General features: G+C 41.0%; 2 protein-coding genes across 2 annotated transcripts in view; one reads left to right on the forward strand and one right to left on the reverse strand.

Annotated features, from left to right (window-relative positions):
- The window catches only part of LOC118892610 (60S ribosomal protein L5-like), a 33,140-nt gene extending 11,940 nt beyond the window's left edge, over positions 1–21,200 (reverse strand). Inside the window, 1 exon segment of the mRNA XM_036847352.1 lies at positions 21,117–21,200. Coding sequence (XP_036703247.1) covers positions 21,117–21,200 — 84 coding nt within the window.
- Positions 21,201–23,445: 2,245 nt separating this feature from the next.
- LOC118893381 (olfactory receptor 10H1-like) lies at positions 23,446–24,393 on the forward strand. The gene has a single exon (XM_036848875.1). The coding sequence runs from the start codon at positions 23,446–23,448 to the stop codon at positions 24,391–24,393; it is 948 nt and encodes a 315-aa protein (XP_036704770.1).
- The last annotated feature ends 317 nt before the right edge of the window (positions 24,394–24,710 follow it).

The raw sequence follows: 24,710 nt of genomic DNA on the forward strand, positions 1-24,710 counted from the left end.
AGATTTAATTGATATTTATAGGACATTCCATCCAAAAACAGCAGATTACACTTTCTTCTCAAGTGCGCACGGAACATTCTCCAGGATAGATCACATCTTGGGTCACAAATCAAGCCTCAGTAAATTTAAGAAAATAGAAATCATATCAAACATCTTTTCTAACCACAACGCTATGAGATTAGAAATGAATTACAGGGCAAAAAAACGTAAAAAAGACAAACACATGGAGGCTTAACAATACGTTACTAAATAACCAAGAGATCACTGAAGAAATCAAAGAGGAAATAAAAAAATACCTAGAGACAAATGACAATGAAAACACGAAGACCCAAAACCTATGGGATGCAGTGAAAGCAGTTCTAAGAGGGAAGTTTATAGCTATACAAGCCTACCTAAAGAAACAAGAAAAATCTCAAGTAAACAATCTAACCTTACACCTAAAGAAACTAGAGAAAGAAGAACAAACAAAACCCAAAGTTAGCAGAAGGAAAGAAATCATAAAGATCAGAGCAGAAATAAATGAAATAGAAACAAAGAAAACAATAGCAAAGATCAATAAAACTAAAAGTTGGTTCTTTGAGAAGATAAACAAAATTGATAAGCCATTAGCCAGACTCATCAAGAAAAAGAGGGAGAGGACTCAAATCAATAAAATCAGAAATGAAAAAGGAGAAGTTACAACAGACACCGCAGAAATACAAAGCATCCTAAGAGACTACTACAAGCAACTTTATGCCAATAAAATGGACAACCTGGAAGAAATGGACAAATTTTTAGAAAGGTATAACCTTCCAAGACTGAACCAGGAAGAAACAGAAAATATGAACAGACCAATCACAAGTAATGAAATTGAAACTGTGATTAAAAATCTTCCAACAAACAAAAGTCCAGGACCAGATGGCTTCACAGGTGAATTCTATCAAACATTTAGAGAAGAGCTAACACCTATCCTTCTCAAACTCTTCCAAAAAATTGCAGAGGAAGGAACACTCCCAAACTCATTCTATGAGGCCACAATCACCCTGATACCAAAACCAGACAAAGACACTACAAAAAAAGAAAATTACAGACCAACATCACTGATGAATAGAGATGCAAAAATCCTCAACAAAATACTAGCAAACAGAATCCAACAACACATTAAAAGAATCATACACCACGATCAAGTGGGATTTATCCCAAGGATGCAAGGATTCTTCAATATACACAAATCAATCAATGTGATACACCATATTAACAAATTGAAGAATAAAAACCATATGATCATCTCAATAGATGCAGAAAAAGCTTTTGACAAAATTCAACACCCATTTATGATAAAAACTCTCCAGAAAGTGGGCGTAGAGGGAACCTACCTCAACATAATAAAGGCCATATATGACAAACCCACAGCAAACATCATTCTCAATGGTGAAAAACTGAAAGCATTTCCTCTAAGATCAGGAACGAGACAAGGATGTCCACTCTCACCACTATTATTCAACATAGTTCTGGAAGTCCTAGCCACGGCAATCAGAGAAGAAAAAGAAATAAAAGGAATACAAATTGGAAAAGAAGAAGTAAAACTGTCACTGTTTGCGGATGACATGATACTATACATAGAGAATCCTAAAACTGCCACCAGAAAACTGCTAGAGCTAATTAATGAATATGGTAAAGTTGCAGGATACAAAATGAATGCACAGAAATCTCTTGCATTCCTATACACTAATGATGAAAAATCTGAAAGAGAAATTATGGAAACACTCCCATTTACCATTGCAACAAAAAGAATAAAATACCTAGGAATAAACCTACCTAGGGAGACAAAAGACCTGTATGCAGAAAACTATAAGACACTGATGAAAGAAATTAAAGATGATACCAACAGATGGAGAGATATACCATGTTCTTGGATTGGAAGAATCAACATTGTGAAAATGAGTATACTACCCAAAGCAATCTACACATTCAATGCAATCCCTATCAAATTACCAATGGCATTTTTTACGGAGCTAGAACAAATCATCTTAAAATTTGTATGGAGACACAAAAGACCCCGAAAAGCCAAAGCAGTCTTGAGGCAAAAAAATGGAGCTGGAGGAATCAGACTCCCTGACTTCAGACTATACTACAAAGCTACAGTAATCAAGACAATATGGTACTGGCCCAAAAACAGAAACATAGATCAATGGAACAAGATAGAAAGCCCAGAGATTAACCCACGCACCTATGGTCAACTAATGTATGACAAAGGAGGCAAAGATATACAATGGAGAAAAGACAGTCTCTTCAATAAGTGGTGCTGGGAAAACTGGACAGCTACGTGTAAAAGAATGAAATTAGAATACTCCCTAACACCATACACAAAAATAAACTCAAAATGGATTAGAGACCTAAATATAAGACTGGACACTATAAAACTCTTAGAGGAAAACATAGGAAGAACACTCTTTGACATAAATCACAGCAAGATCTTTTTTGATCCACCTCCTAGAGTAATGGAAATAAAAACAAAAATAAACAAATGGGACCTAATGAAACTTCAAAGCTTTTGCACAGCAAAAGAAACCATAAACAAGATGAAAAGACAACCCTCAGAATGGGAGAAAATATTTGCAAACGAATCAACGGACAAAGGATTAATCTCCAAAATATATAAACAGCTCATTCAGCTCAATATTAAAGAAACAAACACCCCAATCCAAAAATGGGCAGAAGACCTAAATAGACATTTCTCCAAAGAAGACATACAGACGGCCACGAAGCACATGAAAAGATGCTCAACATCACTAATTATTAGAGAAATGCAAATCAAAACTACAATGAGGTATCACCTCACTCCTGTTAGAATGGGCATCATCAGAAAATCTACAAACAACAAATGCTGGAGAGGGTGTGGAGAAAAGGGAACCCTCTTGCACTGTTGGTGGGAATGTAAATTGATACAGCCACTATGGAGAACAATATGGAGGTTCCTTAAAAAACTAAAAATAGAATTACCATATGACCCAGCAATCCCACTACTGGGCATATACCCAGAGAAAACCGTAATTCAAAAAGACACATGCACCCGAATGTTCATTGCAGCACTATTTACAATAGCCAGGTCATGGAAGCAACCTAAATGCCCATCAACAGACGAATGGATAAAGAAGTTGTGGTACATATATACAGTGGAATATTACTCAGCCATAAAAAGGAACGAAATTGAGTCATTTGTTGAGAAGTGGATGGATCTAGAGACTGTCATACAGAGTGAAGTAAGTCAGAAAGAGAAAAACAAATATCGTATATTAACGCATGTATGTGGAACCTAGAAAAATGGTACAGATGAGCCGGTTTGCAGGGCAGAAGTTGAGACACAGATGTAGAGAATGGACATATGGACACCAAGGGGGAAAACTGCGGTGGGGTGGGGATGGTGGTGTGCTGAATTGGGCGATTGGGATTGACATGTATACACTGATGTGTATAAAATTGATGCCTAATAAGAACCTGCAGTATAAAAAAACAAACAAACAAATCAACTAATACTAAACTTTCATTGGGTTATTTGTATGGAAATATGTTAATATAAATGTTTCAGACATTACATGAAATTTCTAAAAATCTTATATTTGTATTTGTATGGAAATATGTATGGAAATATGTTAATATAAATGTTTCAGACGTTACATGAAATTTCTAAAAATCTTATATTTGTTTTTGTATGGAAATAGGTATGGAAATATGTTAATATAAATGTTTCAGACATTACATGAAATTTCTAAAAATCTTATATGCTCTGGTATAATGTTGTAAGTAATAATCCTAGTTATTACTTTAAAATGTATATCTCAGAAATAACTAATTTTCTTGTCAACTGCATTATTATGAACTTTCATCAAATCTTTAACAGTGGTCATTTTTAAGTCTTTTGTCATTTACAGACAGTTCTCGGTGTACTCTGATGCTTTTGCAAATATGTTCCTATAAAAGGCTTTCATCTTCAAGAAATTCATGGAAAAGACTCTGACAAGTACAGGTTTCTGGTAACTGACTGTACTGCTGAACTGAATGAATAAGCATTTTCAGAACTCTAATGAAAAACTGATGAACTCATAAAAGTGCTAACAAAAGATCAAGATGAAAAATAAATTAATTACATGGGACTGAGTGAACTGATGAGGATGAGTATAATTTTTGTGACTTTCTGTCTGAATTAAAAAAAAAAATCCCACAAGGACTCAGAGGCAAAGAATATACAAATCAATTTTCACTGCAAAGTAAAGGAGCTGTTACAGTGGAGGATTACTGGACTGAATGTCAATATTATGACACAGTATGAGTGTGTTTCATGTTTGGTAATTGCAATCATTGTTTCTTTTGTTGTGGTCATCCATGTACAATGCTGGGTGTCAGTCTATTTATCTCTTGTAAAAATAAAATACAGTGTGTGTGTGTGGAAAAAAAAAACAAAAAAAACCCCACAGCTGTACCTATACAGAGGGAAAACGCATATCATATATTTGAGTATTCATATGTTTTTTACTATTCAAAAATATTCTCCTTATAGTAAAGAACTATCAAAGTCTCATAAAAATAATAAGCATGTAAAAAAATAAAAATAAAAAAATAAAAAGCATTGTACCAAAAAAAAAAAAATCAAATCCACCAATGATAACAAGTGCTACAAACTACAGTAAAAAAAAAAACAAACCAAAAACGGACAGACAGAACCCTAGGACAAATGGTAAAAGCAAAGCTATACAGACAAAATCACACACAGAAGCATACACATACACACTCAGAAAAAGAGAAAAAGGGAAAAAAATTATATATATATACTGTTGCTCCCAAAGTCCACCTCCTCAATTTGGGATGATTCGTTGTCTATTCAGTTATTCCACAGATGCACAGTACGTCGAGTTGATTGTGGAGATTTAATCTGCTGCTCCTGAGGCTGCTGGGAGAGATTTCCCTTTCTCTTTGTTTGCACATCTCCTGGAGTTCAGCTTTGCATTTGGCTCCCCTCTGCGTGTAGGTCGCCTGAGGGCGTCTGTTCTTTGCTCAGACAGGACGGGGTTAAAGGAGCAGCTGATTGGGGGGCTCTGGCTCACTCAGGCCGCGGGGAGGGAGGGGTACGGGTGCGGGGCGAGCCTGCGGCGGCAGAGGCCGGCATGACGTTGCACCAGGCTTAGGCGCACCGTGCGTTCTCCCGGGGAAGTTGTCCCTGGATCACGGGACCCTGGCAGTGGCAGGCTGCACAGGCTCCCGGGATGGGAGGTGTGGATAGTGACCTGTGCTTGCACACAGGCTTCTTGCTGGCTGCAGTAGCAGCCTTAGCGTCTCATGCCCGTCTCTGTGGTCTGCGCTAATATCCGCAGCTTGCCCCCGTCTCTGAAGCTCTTTAAGCTACGCTGTTAATCTCCTCTCCTCACGCACCAGGAAACAAAGAGGCAAGGAAAAGTCTCTTGCCTGTTCCGCAGGTCCAGATCTTTTCCCGGACTCCCTCCTGGCTAGCTGTGGCGCACTAGCCCCCTTCAGGCTGTGTTCACGCAGCCAGCCCCAGTCCTCTCCCTGGGATCTGACCTCCAAAGCCTGAGCCTTAGCTCCCAGGCCCCACCTACCTGGGCGGGTGAGCAGACAAGCCTCTTGGGCTGGTGAGTACTGGCCGGCACCTATCTTCTCTGCAGGAATCTCTCTGCTTTGCCCTCCGCACCCCTGTTGCTGCACTCTCCTCCGTGGCTCCAAAGCTTCCCCGCTCCGCGACCCGCAGTCTCCGCCTGGGAAGGGCCTTCCTAATGTGTGGACCCCTTTCCTCCTTCACAGCTCCCTTCCACTGGTGCATGTCCCGACCCTATTCTTTTGTCTCTGTTATTTCTTTTTTCTTTTGCCCTACCCAGGTACGTGGGGGGTTTCTTGCCTTTTGGGAAGTCTGAGTTCTTCTGCCTGTGTTCAGTACGTGTTCTGTAGGAGTTGTTCCACATGTAGGTGTATTTCTGATGTATTTGTGGGGAGGAAGGTGATCTCCATGTCTTACTCTTCCGCCATCTTGAAGCTTTCACTATTTTTAGTTTTTTAAGGGACCTCCATACTGTTCTCCGTAGTGGCTGTATCAATTTACATTCCCACCAACAGTACAAGAAGGTTCCATTTTCTCCACACCCTCTCCAGCATTTATTGTTTGTAGATTTTTTGATGATGGCCATTCTGACTGGTGTGAGGTGATACCTCATTGTAGTTTTGATTTGCATTTCTCTAATGATTAGTGATGTTGAGCATCCTTTCATGTGTTTGTTGGCAATCTGTATATCTTCTTTGGAGAAATGTCTATTTAGGTCTTCTGCCCATTGTTGGATTGGGTTGTTTGTTTTTTTGATATTGAGCTGCATGTGCTGCTTGTATATTTTGGAGATTAATCCTTTGTCAGTTGCTTCATTTGCAAAGATTTTCTGCCATTCTGAGGGCTGTCTTTCGTTTTGTTTATGGTTTCCTTTCCTGTGCAAAAGCTTTTAAGTTTCATTAGGTCCCATTTGTTTATTTTTGTTTCTATTTCCATTTCTCTAGGAGGTGGGTCAAAAAGGATCTTGCTGTGATTTATGTCATATAGGGTTCTGCTTATGTTTTCCTCTAAGAGTTTTATAGTGTCTGGCATTACACTTAGGTCTTTAATCCATTTTGAGTTTATTTTTGTGTATGGTGTTAGGGAGTGTTCTAATTTCATTCTTTTACATGTAGCTGTCCAGTTTCCCAGCACCACTTATTGAAGAGGCTGTCTTTTTCCATTGTATATTCTTGCCCCCTTTATCAAAGATATGGTGACCATATGTGCTCGGGTTTACCTCTGGGCTTTCTATCCTGTTCCGTTTATCTATATTTCTGTTTTTGTGCCAGAACCATACTGTCTTGATTATTGTAGCTTTGTAGTATAGTCTGAAGTCAGGGAGCCTGATTCTTCCACCTCCGTTTTTCTTTCTCAAGATTGCTTTGCCTTTTGGGGTCGTTTGTGTTTCAATACGAATTGTGAAAATTTTTCCTCTAGTTCTGTGAAAAATGCCTTGGTAGTTTTATCGGGATTGCATTGAATCTGTAGATTGCTTTGGGTAGTATAGTCATTTTCACAATGTTGATTCTTCCTATCCAAGAACATAGTATATCTCTCCATTTATTTGTATCATCTTTAATTTCTTTCATCAGTGTCTTATAGTGTTCTGAATACAAGTCTTTTGTCTCCTTAGGTAGGTTTATTCCTAGGTATTTTATTCTTTTTCTTGCAATGGTAAATGGGAGTGCTTCCTTAATTTCTCTTTCAGATTTTTCATCATTACTGTATAGGAATGCAAGAGATTTCTGTGCATTAATTTTGTATTCTGCTACTCTACCTTATACATTGATTAGCTCTAGTAGTTCTCTGGTGGTATGTTTAGGATTCTCTACGTATAGTGCCCTGTCATGTGCAAACAATGACAGTTTTACTTCTTTTTCGATTTGGATTCCTTTTATTTCTTTTTCATCTGTGATTGCTGTGGCTGAAACTTGCAAAACTATGTTGAATAATAGTGGTGAGAGTGGGCAACCTTGTCTTGTTCCTAATCCTAGAGGAAATGGTGTGAGTTTTTCAACATTTAGAACGATGTTGGCTGTTGGTTTCACATATATGACCTTTATCATGTTGAAGTAGGTTCCCTTTATGCCTACTTTCTGGAGAGTTTTTATCATAAATGTGTGTTGAATTTTGTCAAAAGCTTTTTCTGCATCTATTTAGATGATCATATGGTTTTTCTCCTTCAATTTGCTAATTTGGCGTATCACATTGATTGATTTGCATATATTGAAGAATCCTTGCATTCCTGGGATAAACCCCACTTGATCATGGTGTATGATCCTTTAATGTGCTGTTGGATTCTGTGTGTTAGTATTTCATTGAGGATTTTTGCATGTTTGTTCATCAGTGATATTGGCCTGTAGTTTTCTTTTTTTGTGACATCTTCGTCTGATTTTTGTATCAGGGTGATGGTGACTTCGTAGAGTGAGTTTGGGAGTGTTCCTCCTTCTGCTATATTTTGGAATAGTTTGAGAGGGTAGGTGTTAGCTCTTCTCTAAATGTTTGATAGAATTCGCCTGTGAAGCTATCTGGTTCTGGGCTTTTGTTTGTTGGAAGATTTTTAATCACAGTTTCAATTTCAATGTTTGTGATTGGTCTGTTTATATTTTCTATTTATTACTGGTTTAGTCTCAAAAAGTTGTGCATTTTCTAAGAGTTTGTCCATTTCTTCCAGGTTGTCCATTTTATTGGCATATAGTTGCTTGTAGTAATCTCTCATGATCCTTTGTATTTCTGCAGTGTCAGTTGTTACTTCTCCTTTTTCATTTCATATTCTGTTGATTTGAGTCTTCTCCCTTTTTTTCTTGATGACTCTGGCTAATGGTTTATCAATTTTCTTTCTCTTCTCAAAGCACCAGCTTTTAGTTTTATAGATCTTTGCTATTGCTTTCTTCATTTATTTTTTATCTGATCTTTATGATTTCTTTCCTTCTGCTACTTTGGGGTTATTTTGTTCTTCTTTCTCTAATTGCTTTAAGCATTTGGTTTGTTTGTTTATTTGAGATTTTTCTTGTTTCTTGAGGTAGCATCGCATTGCTATAAGCTTCCCTCTTAGAACTGCTTTTGCTGCATCCCATTGGTTTTATGTCATCGTGTTTTCATTGTCATTTGTTTCTAGGTATTTTTTGATTTCCTCTTTGATTTCATCAGTGATCTCTTAGTTATTTTGTAGTGTATTGTTTAGCTTCCATGTGTTTGTATTTCTTACAGATTTTTTCCCCATAATTGATATCTAGTCTCATAGTGTTGTGTTCTCAAAAGATACTTGATACACTTTCAATTTTCTTAAATTTACCAAAGGTTGATTTGTGACCCCAGATATGTTCTAGCCTGGAGAATGTTCTATGAGCCCTTGAGAAGAAAGTGTATACTGTTGTTTTTGGATGGAATGTCCTATAAATATCAATTAAATCCTTGTTGAAAATGTGTCATTTAAAGCTTGTTTTCCTTATTTATTTTCATTTTGGATGATCTGTTCATTGGTGATAGTGAGGTGTTTAAGTCCCCTAGTATTATTGTGTTACTGTCAATTTCCATTTTTGTGGCTGTTAGCATTTACCTTAAGTATTCAGGTGCTTCTGTGCTGGGTACATAAATATTTACAATTGTTATACCTTCTTCTTGGGTTTATTCCTTGATAATTATGTAGTGTCCTTCTTTGTCTGTTGTAATAGTCTTTATTTTAAAGTCTATTTTGTCTGATATGAGAATTGCTACTCTAGCTTTCTTTTGATTTCCATTTGCATGGAATATCTTTTTCCATCCCCTCACTTTCAGTCTGTATGTGTCCCTAGGTCTGAAGTGGGTCTCTTGTAGACAGCATATATACGGGTCTTGTTTTTGTATCCATTCAGCCAGTCTGTGTCTTTTGGTTGGAGCATTTACATTTAAGGTAATTATCAATATGTATGTACGTTCCTATTCCCATTTTCTTAATTGTTTGGGTTTGTTATTTTAGGTCTTTTCCTTCTCTTGTGTTTCCTGCCTAGAGAAGTTCCTTTAGCATTTGTTCTAAAGCTGGTTTGGTGGTGCTGAATTCTCTTAGCTTTTGCTGGTCTGTAAAGGTTTTAATTTCTCCTTCGAATCTGAATGAGATCCTTGCTGGGCAGAATAATCTTGGTTGTAGGTTTTACCCTTCCATCTCTTCAAATATGTCCTGCCACTCCCTTCTGGCTTGCAGAGTTTTTGCTGAAAGATCTGCTGTTAACCTTATGGGGATTCTCTTGTATGTTATTTGTTGCTTTTCCCTTGATGCTTTTAATATTTTTGCTTTGTATTTAATTTTTGATAGTTGGATTAATATGTGTCCTGGCGTGTTTCTCTTTGGATTCTTTCTGTATGGGACTCTCTGTGCTTCCTGGACTTGATTAACTATTTCCTTTCCCATATTAGGGAACTTTTCAACTCTAATTTATTCAAATATTTTCTCAGTCCCTTTCTTTTTCTCTTTCTCTTCTGGGACCCCTATAATTTGAATGTTGGTACGTTTAATGTTTTCCCAGAGGTCTCTGAGACTGTCCTCAATTATTTTCATTCTTTTTCCTTTATTCTGCTCTGCAGTAGTTATTTCCACTATTTTATCTTCCACGTCACTTATCTGCCCTTCTGCCTCAGTTTTTCTGCTATTGATTCCTTCTGGAGAATTTTAAATTTCATTTATTGTGCTGTTCATCACTGTTAGTTTGCTCATTAGTTCTTCTACGTCCTTCTTAAACGTTTCTTGTATTTTCTCCATTCTGTTTCCAAGATTTTGGGTCATCTTTACTATCATTACTCTGAATTCTTTTTTCAGGTAGACTGTCTATTTCCTCTTCATTTGTTTGGTCTGGTGGGTTTTTACCTTGCTCCTTCATCTGCTGTGTGTCTCTCTGTCTTCTCATTTTGCTTAACTCACTGTTTGGGGTCTCCTTTTTGCAGGCTGCAGGTTTGTAGTTCCTATTGTTTTTGGTGTCTGCCCCCAGTGGGTAAGGTTCATTCAGTGGGTTGTGTAGGCTTCCTGGTGGAGGGGACTTGTGCCCATGTTCTGGTGGATGAGGCTGGATCTTGTCTTTCTGGTGGGCAGGACTGTGTGCAGTGGTGTGTTTTTGTGTCTCTGTGAACTTATTATGATTTTAGGCAAACTCTCTGCTAATGGGTGGGTTTGTGTTCCTGTCTTGCTAGTGGTTTGTCATAGGGGGTCCAGCCCTGGAGCTTGCTGGTCACTGAGTGCAGCTGGGTCTTAGCGTTGAAACAGAGATATCTGTGAGAGCTCTCCCTGATTGATATCACGAGGGGCCGGGAGGTCTCTGGTGGACCAAGGTCCTGATTTCAGCTCTCCCACCTCAGAGGCTCAGGCCTGACACCTGACTGGTGCAAGAAAACCATTTCAGCCACACGTCTCAGAAGAAAAGGGAGAAAATAAGAAAATAAAGAAATAAAGAAAAATAAAAGGAATAAATAAAATTATTAAAATTAAAAATTAAAAAAATATTAACATAAAAAATTTTTAAGTAATTTTTAAAAAAGGAAGAAAGCAACCAAACCAATAAACAAATCCACCAATGATAACAAGTACTAAAAATTATACTAAAAAAAATAATGGAAAGACGGAATCCTGGGACAAATGCTAAAAGCAAGCTTATTCAGACAAAATTACACAAAGGAGCATACAAATACACTCTCACAAAAAAAGAAAAAGGAAAAAAACATATATATATATATTTTAAAAAAGGAAGAGAGCAACCTAATCAATAAACAATGAAACTGAGCTCTAAATACTAAAGTAAGATAAACATGAAACTAGAAACAAATTAGATGCAGAAAGCAAAAGCCAAGTCTACAGTTGCTCACAATGTCCACTGCCTCGATTTTGGGATGACTCATTTTCTATTCAGTTATTGCACAGATACTGGGTACATCAAGTTGATTGTGGAGATTTAATTCACTGCTCCTGAGGCTCACGGAGAAATTGCCCTTTCTCTTCTTTGTTCGCACAGCTCCTGGGGTTCAGCTTTGTGTTTGGTCCCGCCTCTGCATGTAGGTTGCCCTCTGGTGTCCCTTCTTCACCCAGACAGGAGGGGGTTAAAGAGCCGCTGATTTGGGGGCTCTGGCTCACTCAGGCCGGGGGAAGGGAAGGGTACAGAATGCTGGGCGAGCCTGTGGCAGCAGAGACCAGCGTAACGTTGTAACAGCCTGAGTCGCGCTGTGTGTTCTCTCGGGGAAGTTGTCGCTGGGTCACGGGACCCTGGCAGTGGCGGGCTGCACAGTCTCCCAGGAGGGGGGCTGTAGATAGTGACCTGTGCTTGTACACAAGATTCTTGGTTGCTGCAGCAGCAGCCTTAGTGTTTCATGCCCGTCTCTGGTGTCCGTGCTGATAGCCACGGCTTGCGCCCGTCTCTAGAGCACGTTTAGGTGGTGCTCTGTATCCCCTCTCCTCACATACCCAGAAACAATTGTCTCTTGCCTCTTAGCCAGTTCCAGAGTTTTCTTCTGTACTCCCTCCCGACTAGCTGTGGTGCACTAGCCCTCTTCAGGCTGTGTTCATGCAGTCAACCCCAGTCCTCTCCCTGGGATATGACCTCAGAAGCCAACGCCTCAGCTCCCAGCTCCCATCCTCCCCAGCGGGTGAGCAGACAAGCCTCTCAGTATGGTGAGTGCTGGTTGGCACCAATCCTCTCTGCGGGAATCTCTCCACTTTGCCCTCTACACCCCTGTTGGTGCGCTCTTCTCTGTGGCTCCAAAGCTTCCCCCCAACCCATCCCCTTCTCCACCAGTGAAGGGGCTTCCTAGTGTGTGGAAACTTTTCTTCCTTCACAGTTCCCTCCCAGAGATGCTGGTCCCATACCTATTCTTTTATCTCTGTTTTTCCTTTTTTCTTTTGCCCTACCCAGGTACATGGGGAGTTTCTTTCCTTTTGGGAAGTCTGAGGTCTTCTGCCAGCATTCAGTAAGTGTTCCGTAGGAGTTGTTCCACATGTAGATGTATTTTTTTAAACATCTTTATTAGGGTATAATTGCTTTACAATGGTGTGTTAGTTGTTGCTTCATAACAAAGTGAATCAGCTATACATATACATATATCCCCATATCTCTTCCTCTTGCATCTCCCTCCCTCCCACCCTCCCCATCACACCTCTCTAGGTGGTCAAAAAGCACTGAGCTGAGCTCCCTGTGCTATGCAGCTGCTTCCCACTAGCTATTGGTTTTACATTTGGTAGTGTATATATGTACATGCCACTCTCTCACTTTGTCCCAGTTTACCCTTCCCCCTCACCATATCCTCAAGTCCATTCTCTAGTAGGTCTTTATTCCCGTCCTGACCCTAGGTTCTTCATGACCTTTTTTTAGATTCCATATATATGTGTTAGCATACGGTATTTGTTTTTCTCTTTCTGACTTACTTCACTCCGTATGACAGACTCTAGGTCCATCCACCTCACTACAAATACCTCCATTTCATTTCTTTTCATGGCTGATTAATATTCTATTGTATATATGTGCCACATCTTCTTTATCCATTCATCTGTTGATGGACACTTAGGTTGCCTCCATGTCCTGGCTATTGTAAATAGAGCTGCAATGAACATTGTGGTACATGACTCTTTTTGAATTATGGTTTTCTCAGGGTATATGCCCAGTAGTGGGATTGCTGGATCGTATGGTAGTTCTATTTTTAGTTTTTTAAGGAACCTCCATACTGTTCTCCATAGTGGCTGTATCAATTTACATTCCCTCCAACAGTGCCAGATGGTTCCCTTTTCTCCACACCCTCTCCAGCATTTATTGTTTCTAGATTTTTTGATGATGGCCATTCTGACTGGTGTGAGGTAATATCTCATTGTAGTTTTGATTTGCATTTCTCTAATGATTAATGATGTTGAGCATCCTTTCATGTGTTTGTTGGCAATCTGTATATCTTCTTTGGAGAAATATTATGTCTCTTTAGATATTCTGCCCATTTTTGAATTGGGTTGTTTGTGTTTTTGATATTGAGCTGCATGAGCTGCTTGTATATTTTGGAGATTAATCCTTTGTCAGTTGCTTTGTTTGCAAATATTTTCTCCCATTCTGAGGGTTGTCTTTTTGTCTTGTTGATAGTTTCCTTTTCTGTGTTCACACCATGTTTGGAATTCCTTGCTCCTGACTCAGCTACCCTGACCCAAATAAGGAAGAAGGTCACTAGGTCCCAGCTGTGTGCACACAAGCACCATTACAGAGGTCCATACTCAATGACGAAGTCCAGGATCCAAAATGAAATGACAGAAAACCTGCCTCAAAAAGGTGGGAAGTGGAAGGCATTGGCTGAGTGTGAGGAGACACTTCAGCATGCTATATTGTTGTGGTGAGTAGGTCAGCAAGGTCTTTTTTAATCCACCTCCTAGAGTAATAAAAATAAAAACAAAAATAAATAAATGCCAACTAATTAAACTTAAAATCTTTTGCACAGCAAAGGAAACCATAAACAAAAGAAAAAGACAACTCTCAGAATGGGAGAAAACATTTGCAAATGATGTGACTGATAAAGTATTAATCTCCAAAATATACAAACAGCTCATGCAGCTCAATAGTAAAAAAACAAACAACCCAATCAAAAATTGGGCAGAAGACCTAAATAGACATTTCTCCAAATAAGACATACAGATGGTCAAAAAGCACATGAAAACATGCTCAATATCACTAATTATTAGAGAAATGCTAATCAAAACTACTATAAGGTATCACCTCACACCAGTCAGAATGGCCATCATCAAACAGTCTACAAACAATGTAAATTGATACAGCCACTATGGAGAACAGTACGGAGGTTCCTTAAGAAACTAAAAATAGAACTACCATATGATCCAGCAATCCCACTACTGGGCATATACCCTGAGAAAACCATAATTCAAAAAAAGTCATGTACCACAATGTTCATTGCACACTACTTACAATAGGCAGGACATGGAAGCAACCTAAGTGTCTATTGACAGATGAATGGATAAAGAAGATACGGAACATATATACAATGGAATATTACACAGCAATAAAATGAAACAAAATTGAGTTCTTTGTAATGAGGTGGATGGACCTAGAGTCTGTCATATAGAGTGAAGTAAGTCAGAAAGAGAAAGACAAATACTGTATGCTAGCACATATATATGGAATCTAAAAAAAAGAGGGGGCATTCTGAAGAACCTAGGGACAGGACAGAAATAAAGACACAGATGTAGAGAATGGACTTGAGGACACGGGGAGGGGAAAGGGTAAGCTGAGACAAAGTGAGAGAGTGGCACTGACATATATACACTACCAAACGTAAAATAGATAGCTAGTGGGAAGCAGCCGCATAGCACAGGGAGATCAGCTCGGTGCTTTGTGACCACCTAGAGGGGTGGGATAGGGAGGGTGGGAGGGAGACACAAGAGGTAGGGGATATGGGGATATATGTATACGTATGGGTGATTCACTTTGTTATACAGCAGCAACTAACACAACAATGTAAAGCAATTTTACTTCAATAAAGATGTTTTTAAATAATCCTGCAAACAATAAATGCTGGAGAAGGTGTGGGGAAAAGGGAACACTCCTACGCTGTTGGTTGAAATGTAAATTGATATAGCCAGTATGGAGAACAGTATGGAAGTTCCTTAAAAAACTAAAACTAGAGCTACTATATGGTCCTGCAATCCCACTCCTAGGGATATATCCAGAGAAAACCATAATTTGAAAAGATACATGCACCCCAGTGTTCACTGCAGCACTATTCACAATAGCCAAGACATGGAAAAAACCTACATGTCCAATGACAGGTGAATGGATAAAGAAAATGTTGTACATATATACAATGGAATACTACTCAGTCCTAAAAAAAGAATGATATAATGATATTTTCAGCAACATGGATGTAACTAGAGATTGTCATACTGAGTGAAGAAAGACAAATATCATATGATATCACTTATATGTGGAATCTAAAAAAAAATGATACAAATGAACTTATTTATAAATAGAAACAGACTCAGACTTAGAGAACAAATTTATGAACAAATTTATGGCTAACAAAGGGGAAAGGAGGGGGCAGGAATAAATTAGGAGTTTGGGATTAACATATACACACTACTATATATAAAATAATCAACAGTGACTTACTGTATAGCACAGGGATCTCTACCCAATTCTCTATAATAACCTATATGGGGAAAGAATCTGAAAAAGAATAGACATATGTATATGTATAACTAAATCACTTTACTATGCACCTGGAACTTACACAACATTGTAAATCAAATGTATTCCAATATAAAATTTAAATAAAAAATAGAAAAAAAAAACCAATGGAGATTTTTCAACCCCATTAGTATTTAGGGAAATGCAGTTTAGAGTGACAGTGGGAAACCACTTGGCCACTTGACAACCATGTCAGCAAAATTAAGTTTCATACTGTCAAGCATTAGTAAGGGTGTGGGGAAGCAGATCTTCTGACACACAAGTGCTCAGAGTGTAAATTAACACAGCCACTTGGGAGTTTAACTTGGCAATTTTTCTTAAATTTAAGAATTATATTTTTTACAACATGATCATCTCACTACTCGTTTGTATTTGAATCAGATAATGCCTGTTTGTAGTAGAAGGCATACAAGGATATGTATTCCTAACAATGGACAAAAACTGGAAGTGAAATGTATACTGAATATATTTATAAAATTGATTTATTAAACTGATTTTATAAAAATGAGGTGTTTCTGTAGCAGTGGTTCTCACCTAGAGGTGATGTTGCCAAAGAGGGGATATTTGGCAATATCTGGAGACATTTTTGCCACGGCTGGGGTGGGGAGGCTACTGGCATCTAGTGGATAGAGACCAAGGATGCTGTTAAACGTCCAGCAATGCTCAGACAACCCCCACTGCAAAGGATGATCCAGCCCCAAATGTCAACACTGCCAAGGCTGAGAAACCTTGGACTATATAAACTAACATGAATATCACTCCAAAGTGATGTGTAAAAAAGCCCCAAGTTACAGAAAGGTACCTAAAGGACAATCAGACCTGTGTTAAAACACATAGTATGAAAAACAGTCCGGTGGTTCACCAAAAAATTAAATACAGAATTACTATATGACCCAGCAATTTCACTCCTTGGAATATACCCCAAAGAAACAAAAAGAATTCAATTAAATCTTTGTACACAAATATCCATAGCAGCACTATCCACACAGCCAAAAGTTAGAAACAACCTAAATGCCCATCAATGGGTGAATGAATAAACAAAATATGGTCAAGCCATACAACGGAATATTACTCAGCTATGAAAAGGAATGAAGCACTGACGCATGCTACATGATGGATGAATCTCAAAAATATGCTGAGTGAAAAAGCCAGACCCCATAGGCTACATACTGTATGATTCCATTTCTCCGAGAAGTCCAGGACAGGCAAATCCATAGGGTAAAAAAGGAGATTAGTGGTTTCCGCTAATCTGGGGCTAGTGAGCAGACAGCGGAGGACTGCTAATGGGATGGGATCTCCCATTTTGGGGATGATAAAAATGTCCTAGAACTAGATAAACATGATGGTTTAACAACATTGTTAATGTGCTAAATGCCACTGAATTGTTCACTATAAAATGGTTAATTTTATGTTATGCGAATTTCACCCCCAAAATAAAACAAAACCCCAAAAAGCACAACAAAACTCCACAATACTACTCTTATTTTATGGGATTGTGTTTGTTCACATGCCCCATGCATACAAAGGTCTGTAAGGGTGCCCATCAAATTCATCATGGTAATAGCATGGCTGACCATTGCATGACTTTTAGCCCGATTTGTAGCATTTCGATTATTTAATAAGAAGAAACAAATATTTATGTGATAATTTAAATTAAAAAAAAAAGACATTTAATTGGGCAAATAACCTGGAAGGGGAAGAATGAAGGTGGAGAGGCACATTGGGTAGTTTTCTCAGCCCCAACAGGCAATAGAAAGGCTGCCTTCCTGCCAAAGTTAGGAGCCAGAGCCCCAAATCCCAAATTGCAGAGTGTTAGACTCTGTTGAAGCCCCTGAGAAGCTCATGTAATCAACTCACCCCTGGAAGGTAGGGAGGGAAGGAAAGTGAGGACAGAGTCTCCCTGGGGTTGCCCGATGCCTCGCAGTGTTCCCCGGGGTCCCAGCATACCTGTAGCAGAGGCAGAGGCAGTGGTACCACAGTGAGAGAAGGCAACAGGCAGGGAGCAGAGGCAGTATAAAAAATGGAGGACAGACTCAAGTAAATCCCCCTACTGCGCTGGAATGTCCCTTGCCTTGCAGCCCTCACTTCAAGGGAAACACCAAACCAGGGCCTCTTGCTGGAGTGAGGCAGAAGCAAATGCAGAACCTGGAGCCCTAGGTGAATCAACCTCCTTCCCTCCCACTTGAGCAGGAGAGACCCGGGGAACCAGTATCTGCCACAGACTCAGAGAAGCCACCCTGTTTATACGACTCCTTGTGCAATTTGTGTGAATGGGGTGGGAGCAGTAGACAGGGCTCTACTTTCTAGCTTCAAGGTAATGTGATGATTGCTTTGCAGGACAGGTAAGAAAACTAAGGTGCAGAGAGAAAAGAGCTGCCACACCAAGTTACCCAGAACACCTGCCTGAATTTTAACCTCTCTCTCCTCTCTGTCCTGGCCAAAAACCAATGGTAAAAGGATTGTGGGGAAGCACAGAAAAGAGATAGTCAAGAGGATTTAGGACTGAAGGCTCCAATCACCACCCGACTCTGAGGGTATAAAGTATCAGGGAAGCACCAGGGTGGACAGATGCAGTGATGGTAAGGAGTCAGAGATGAAAATAAGAGAAAAAAGGGAGGCAGGAGGTGGCTGAGATGGGAGGGAGGATGCGGAGAGGGGAGCCTAAACAGCTTCAGTGAGAAGAGAGAGCCAGGATGGGGGCAGACAGGTAAGGCAAGATGGAGATGACACAGACCTGGTCTGTGGTTCTCAACCAGAAGCGGTTCTGCTTCCCAGGGGTCATTTGACAATGTGTGAGGGTACTTTTGATGGTCACAATTGGGAGGTGCTGCTGACATCTAGTGGGTGACAGGAATGCTGCCCAGCATCTTATAATGCACAGGACAGCCCCAGCCCCCCAAAATTATCAGCCCCTAAAATCCCTAATGCTGAAGTTGGAAAACTGCTGCAGGGGTATAGGAGGACAGGATTTGTCCATGGACAGGCTAGGTCCCTGAGTTCCTGGGTGGGGAGCTGGCCCTACTGTGGGCTCCTCTAAGTGCAAGATTGCCAGATTACACTCTCTCTGTGGTTGTTCAGTTTACTTACAGAGGGACCCACTACGTGTCCTCCTAGTGGATCAGTGCTAGGACACTTCAGTCTACCTCTCTGTTGTCCTACTCCCATGCCCACCGTGGTTCTATGACTGTTTGTTTTTCTTTTTAAAAAAATTAGTAGATTTTTTTAGAGTAATTTTAGGTTTACAGAAAATTGAGCAGATAGTGCAGAAAATTACCATGTACCATCTCTCTCCCACCACAGAGATTCCCTTATTATTAACATCCTGCGTTAGTGAGATAACTGCGTTACAGCTGTTAAACCAATATTGACACACTGGTATTAACCAATGCCCACAGTTTACAATAGGGTTCACTCTTGGTGCTGTACATCCTATGAGTTTTGACAAATGCACCATGTCATGTATCCACCATTATAGTATCATACAGAAGAGTTTCACCACCTTAAAAAAAAAAAACCCAAGTTCCACCTAATCATCCTTTCTGCTCTCTCCTTGAACTCTTGACAACCATCAATCTTTTTACTGTCTCCACAGTTTTGCCTTTTTCCAGAACGAACAGACACCAATCTTAGCTGTTTTCTGTGTCCCCATCATCCCAGAAGATATATATGCAGCCCTGGACCACCTTCCCAGGACATGGTGAGCTCTTGTTTTCTTATAGTACCTCTTTCTTTCTTCGTGGCTGTGGTTTTTGTGATCTTTATTAATATAGGGAAGGAGTATGGGAATGGTCTGGTATGGTGAAGCTAACACGTTCCTGGTCCTGGAAGGGGATATGGGGATATATGGAAGTAGGGATAAATGGATATAACATGTCCCTGGTCCTGGAAGGGGATATGGGGATATATGGATATATATGGAAGTAGCCCTGACATTCATTAACAGCCACCAGTAAGTGATGAGTATAACAGAGAGTTTAGGAAAAGATAGGCTTTGGGGTTATTCTGATGTAGGTTTAGATCCTGGCTCCCCCACTCAGGAGCCATGGTCCCTTGGGCAAGTGATGTGTCCTCTGTGGGAGGCAGCTGCCACTTCTGTAAAACAGGGATCATAGCAGGTGCCTCACAATATTGGATTAAAGATTTCATAAGAAACATACGAGCACAGGTGCCAACGTCCAATAAAGAGTAGCTACTCTCATCAAGAACTGAAATCCAGTGCCAAAGACAGTTGTGTCTCCAACATGATACATTGTAATGAAGGTCATGAAAGAGTTAAACTCAAGAAGTTTTAAGCTTACTCAGGAGTACTGTTTTGGAAGCACACAGGAATGAGTGACTAAATCTGTTTTGGGAAGAGATGTCCAGGAAAGCTGCACAGAGAAGGTGGCATTTAAGCTTAGACTTAAAGATGAACAGGTGTTTGCCAGTTGAAGAGGGGGAAGAACTGAGATCCAGGGAGAAAGAGCAGTTAAGGAATTACAACTGTACTCTTTAGATCATTGGTTCTCAACTGGAGGCGACTTTGCCTGCCATGGGGACACTGGCAATGACACTATAAAACTCTTAGAAGAAAACATAGTCAGAACACTGCATGACATAAATCACAGCAAGATCCTTTTTGACCCACCTCCTAGAGAAATGGAAATAAAAACAAAAATAAATAAATGGGGGCTTCCCTGGTGGCGCAGTGGTTGAGAATCCGCCTGCCAATGCAGGGGACACGGGTTCGAGCCCTGGTCTGGGAAGATCCCACATGCCGCGGAGCAACTGGGCCCGTGAGCCACAATTGCTGAGCCTGCGCATCTGGAGCCTGTGCTCCGCAACGGGAGGGGCCGCAACAGTGAGAGGCCCGCGCACCGCGATGAAGAGTGGCCCCCGCTTGCCACAACTAGAGAAAGCCTTCGCACAGAAACGAAGACCCAACACAGCCATAAATAAATAAATAAATAAAAATTAAATAAATAAATAAAAATAAATAAAAACCTTAGTCTTTTTAAAAAAATAATAATAAATAAATAAATAAATGGGACCTAATGAAACTTAAAAGCTTTTGCACAACAAAGGAAACCATAAACAAGACGAGAAGACAACCCTCAGAATGGGAGAAAATATTTGCAAACGAAGCAACTGACAAGGATTAATCTCCAAAATATACAAGCAGCTCATGCAGCTCAATATCAAAAAAAAAAACAAACAACCCAATCCAAAAATGGGCAGAAGACCTAAATAGACATTTGTCCGAAGAAGATATACAGATTGCCAACAAACACATGAAAGGATGCTCAACATCACTAATCATTAGAGAAATGCGAATCAAAACTACAGTGAGGTATCACCTCACACCTGTCAGAATGTCTGGATACACTTTTGGTTGTCACTACTGAGCAGGAGCTACTGGCATCCAGCTGGTAGACGCCAGGGATGCTGTTAAACACCTTACAGGGCATCCGTAGCAAAGGATGATCCAGAACCAAATATTGAAAAAACTTGCACTAGATGCTGGAGAGCTACAGGAAGTTGAGACCACAGCCCACATGATCCCAGTCTCACCCATTCAGCCTTTTCTTGGGGGCTCTTGTTTCCAAGTCATTGACTTTGACTCACCCCCTCTAGGATCTCAGGGTATCAGGAATGAGTGAGGCCACGGGGGCTACCTGGGGACCTATGGCAGGTGCTGACCCAGAAGTGAGGGAAAGAAACAAGTGACTCCAAGGGAGGGAGGCCAAGAAACTCTGGAAACCAGTGATGTTTGGGGAAAGCAACCTTTGGTCACCAAGGTGTCTGGTTCCCCCACTTTGTTTTGTTCTCAACTTGTCAGAGCTTGATCAAGGACATGAGCCCGCTTAAGAGGGCATTTACTACTTTATTCTTATTTTTTTATTCTGGTAAAATACATATAACATAAAATTTACCATTTTAACCATTTTATAGCATACAATTCAGTGGCATTAAATGCATTCACGATGTTGTACAAGCACCATCTATCTAGTTCCAGAATCTTCTCAGCACCCCCAAAGGAAACCCCATATCCATTAGAAGTCACTCCCATTTATCCCCTTCCCCTAGCCCCCAGCAACCATTGATATGCCTTAAACTCTTATATAAATATTCATAGCAGCACTATTCACTATAGTGAAAAAGTGGAAAAGAACCAAATGTCCATCAGTGGGTGAATAGATCAACAAAATGTGGTCTGTCGATACAATGGAATATTGCTCAGCCATAAAAAGGTATGAAGTTATGACAATGCTACAGCATGGATGAACCTCAAAAACATTATGCTGAGTGAAAGAAGCCAGACCCCAAAGTCCACAGAGTATATGATTACATTTAGACGACTTGTCCAGAGCAGGCAAATCCATAGAGACAGAAAAAAGATTAGTGGTTAGCTGCCTTTTAACTTGACATAGCCTAATTAAAAAAAAAAAAAAAGATTTGGGGCTTCCCTGGTGGCGCAGTGGTTAAGAATCTGCTTGCCAATGCAGGGGACATGGGTTCGAGCCCTGGTCCAGGAAGATCCCACATGCCACGGATGCAACTAAGCCCGTGCGCCACAACTACTGAGACTGCGCTCTAGAGCCTGCGAGCCACAACTACTGAAGCCCGTGTGCCTAGAGCCCGTGCTCTGCAACAAGAGAAGGCACACAATGAGAAGCCCGCGTGCGCAATGAAGAGGAGCTCCCACTCGCCGCAACTAGAGAAAGCCTGCGCGCAACAACGAAGACCCAATGCAGCCCAAAATAAATATAAATAAAATAAATACATTTATTTTTAAAAAGGATTTAAAATTGTTATTCATAAAGAGACACTGAATTGTTATTTACTGAACACAGATCATATACATTTGCTCATTGAGTGTATTGAGTTAATTATCATAGGTAGCACCTACTGTTTTCCAGATCAAGTCCAAGAATAACTCATTTAATTCTCACAACAACACTTTGAGTTAAGTAGGGGGAAATGGAGGTACAAAGAAGTTAAGACACTTGCTCAGGTTTACACAGCAGGCAGAGCAGGGGTTCGAACACAGGTTGGCTGACTCCCTCATCCCTTTGTCAGATGGCTATGTTGCATTGCCTCAGAAGGTACAGATGCACCTCCTGGGATCTGGAAAACAACTCGAACATTATTTCTACACAGTCTCTTGCATGGATAACTCCAGAGGAAGAATCTGATTGCTTCATCTTAAGTTAGAGATGTACACTGGTCCAAAGTGTTGTAGCCATGGGTAGGTAGGCCTTGTGGTATCTGAAGCTATGGGAAGAACAAGGTTTAGCAGAACGGAGCAGGAGGGCAATGGCTGGAAGCTCTGGTGAAGGAACATTTATAGTTTTGGAGGTAACCAGAGGGAGAGAGGTGTATAGCCTTTGGAGAAAGTCAGCCATGTGTTCAAGTCTTAACTCTGCCATTTTGACAGCTCACCTTGAACAAGTTGCTTAGCATTTAGCACCCCAATATTCTCAGTGAGTGTTCTCAAGACACTCAAAATGGGGTGATCAAATCAGCACCTTCCCCACTGCACTGATGAGAAGATTAAACCATAGGAGGCACAGAGTAGGAACTCAAACAATGCCACCTGTCATTTATCAGAAGCAGCCCCTTGGGCAGGGCCAGGAATGATGGAAGCTGATGACCTTCCTCCATCCAGTAGCTGACCTCTGCATGTCACACCTCACTGCAGGCACAGTCTCCATGCAGGGAGCCAACCTCTCAGCAGTGACTGAATTCATCCTCATCGGCTTCTCCATCTTCCCCAACCTTCAGCTGATGTTCTTCCTGCTGTACCTGCTGATGTACCTGTTCACGTTGCTGGGGAACCTCCTCATCATGGTCACCATCTGGAGCGAGCGCAGCCTCCACACGCCCATGTACCTCTTCCTGTGTGCCCTCTCCATCTCCGAGGTCCTCTACACCTTTGCCATCATCCCGCGCATGCTGGCCGACCTGCTCTCCACCCACCACACCATCGCCCTCATGGCCTGTGCCAGCCAGATGTTCTTCTCCCTCACGTTCGGCTTCACCCACTCCTTCCTGCTCACCGTCATGGGCTACGACCGCTACGTGGCCATCTGCCAGCCCCTGCGCTACAACGTGCTCATGAGCCCCCATGGCTGTGCCTGCCTGGTGGCCTGGTCCTGGGCTGGAGGCTCAGTCATGGGGCTAGTGGTGACATCTGCCATTTTCTACCTCACCTTTTGTGGACCCAATGTGATCCACCATTTCTTCTGCCACATGCCACCTCTAGCGATGTTAGCCTGTGGGGACAACGTCTCCACCGTGGCCATGGGTGTGGGCCTGGTGTGTGTCACTGTCCTGCTGGGCTGCTGTCTCCTCATCCTCCTCTCTTATGCCTCCATCGTGGCCGCCATCTTGAGGATCCCCTCAGCCGAGGGCCGGCACAAGGCCTTCTCCACGTGTGCGTCCCACCTCACCGTGGTGGTCATGCACTATGGCTTTGCCTCTGTCATCTACCTCAAGCCCAAGGGTCCCCAGTTTCTGGAAGGAGACACCCTGATGGGCACCACCTACACAGTCCTCACTCCCTTCCTCAGCCCCATCATCTTCAGCCTCAGGAACAAGGAGCTGAAGAATGCCATGAAAAAGACCTTCCTCAACAAATTCTTTCTCCATAGCTCCTGAAATGGCAGATTTTGTAACAGGAGATGTGGCACGTAGAGGCACTTCAGTCTATCCTCTGTAAAATGGGAATAATCGTGCTGCACTGGTGATGATTCCTGTTTGTGAATTTCCACTCGTCCCCACTCAGCAACTTCTCTATAAATGTTAGATGTCTGCTTTCTCTCCTTTCCCCCAGTCTGGTTGACCTCATTCCTCCTGCATTCACTGGAGTCACAATCTCCCCAATATTGACCTTGTGAGTCAACTTCCTCCTGTTTACTGTGCCTGAGAGCAGCACGAAAGAGGGGACGCCCATGTCCTGTGTTGGGGAACCTGCG

This window comes from Balaenoptera musculus, chromosome 3, assembly GCF_009873245.2.
Source record: "Balaenoptera musculus isolate JJ_BM4_2016_0621 chromosome 3, mBalMus1.pri.v3, whole genome shotgun sequence".
NCBI classification, from domain to species: domain Eukaryota; kingdom Metazoa; phylum Chordata; class Mammalia; order Artiodactyla; family Balaenopteridae; genus Balaenoptera; species Balaenoptera musculus.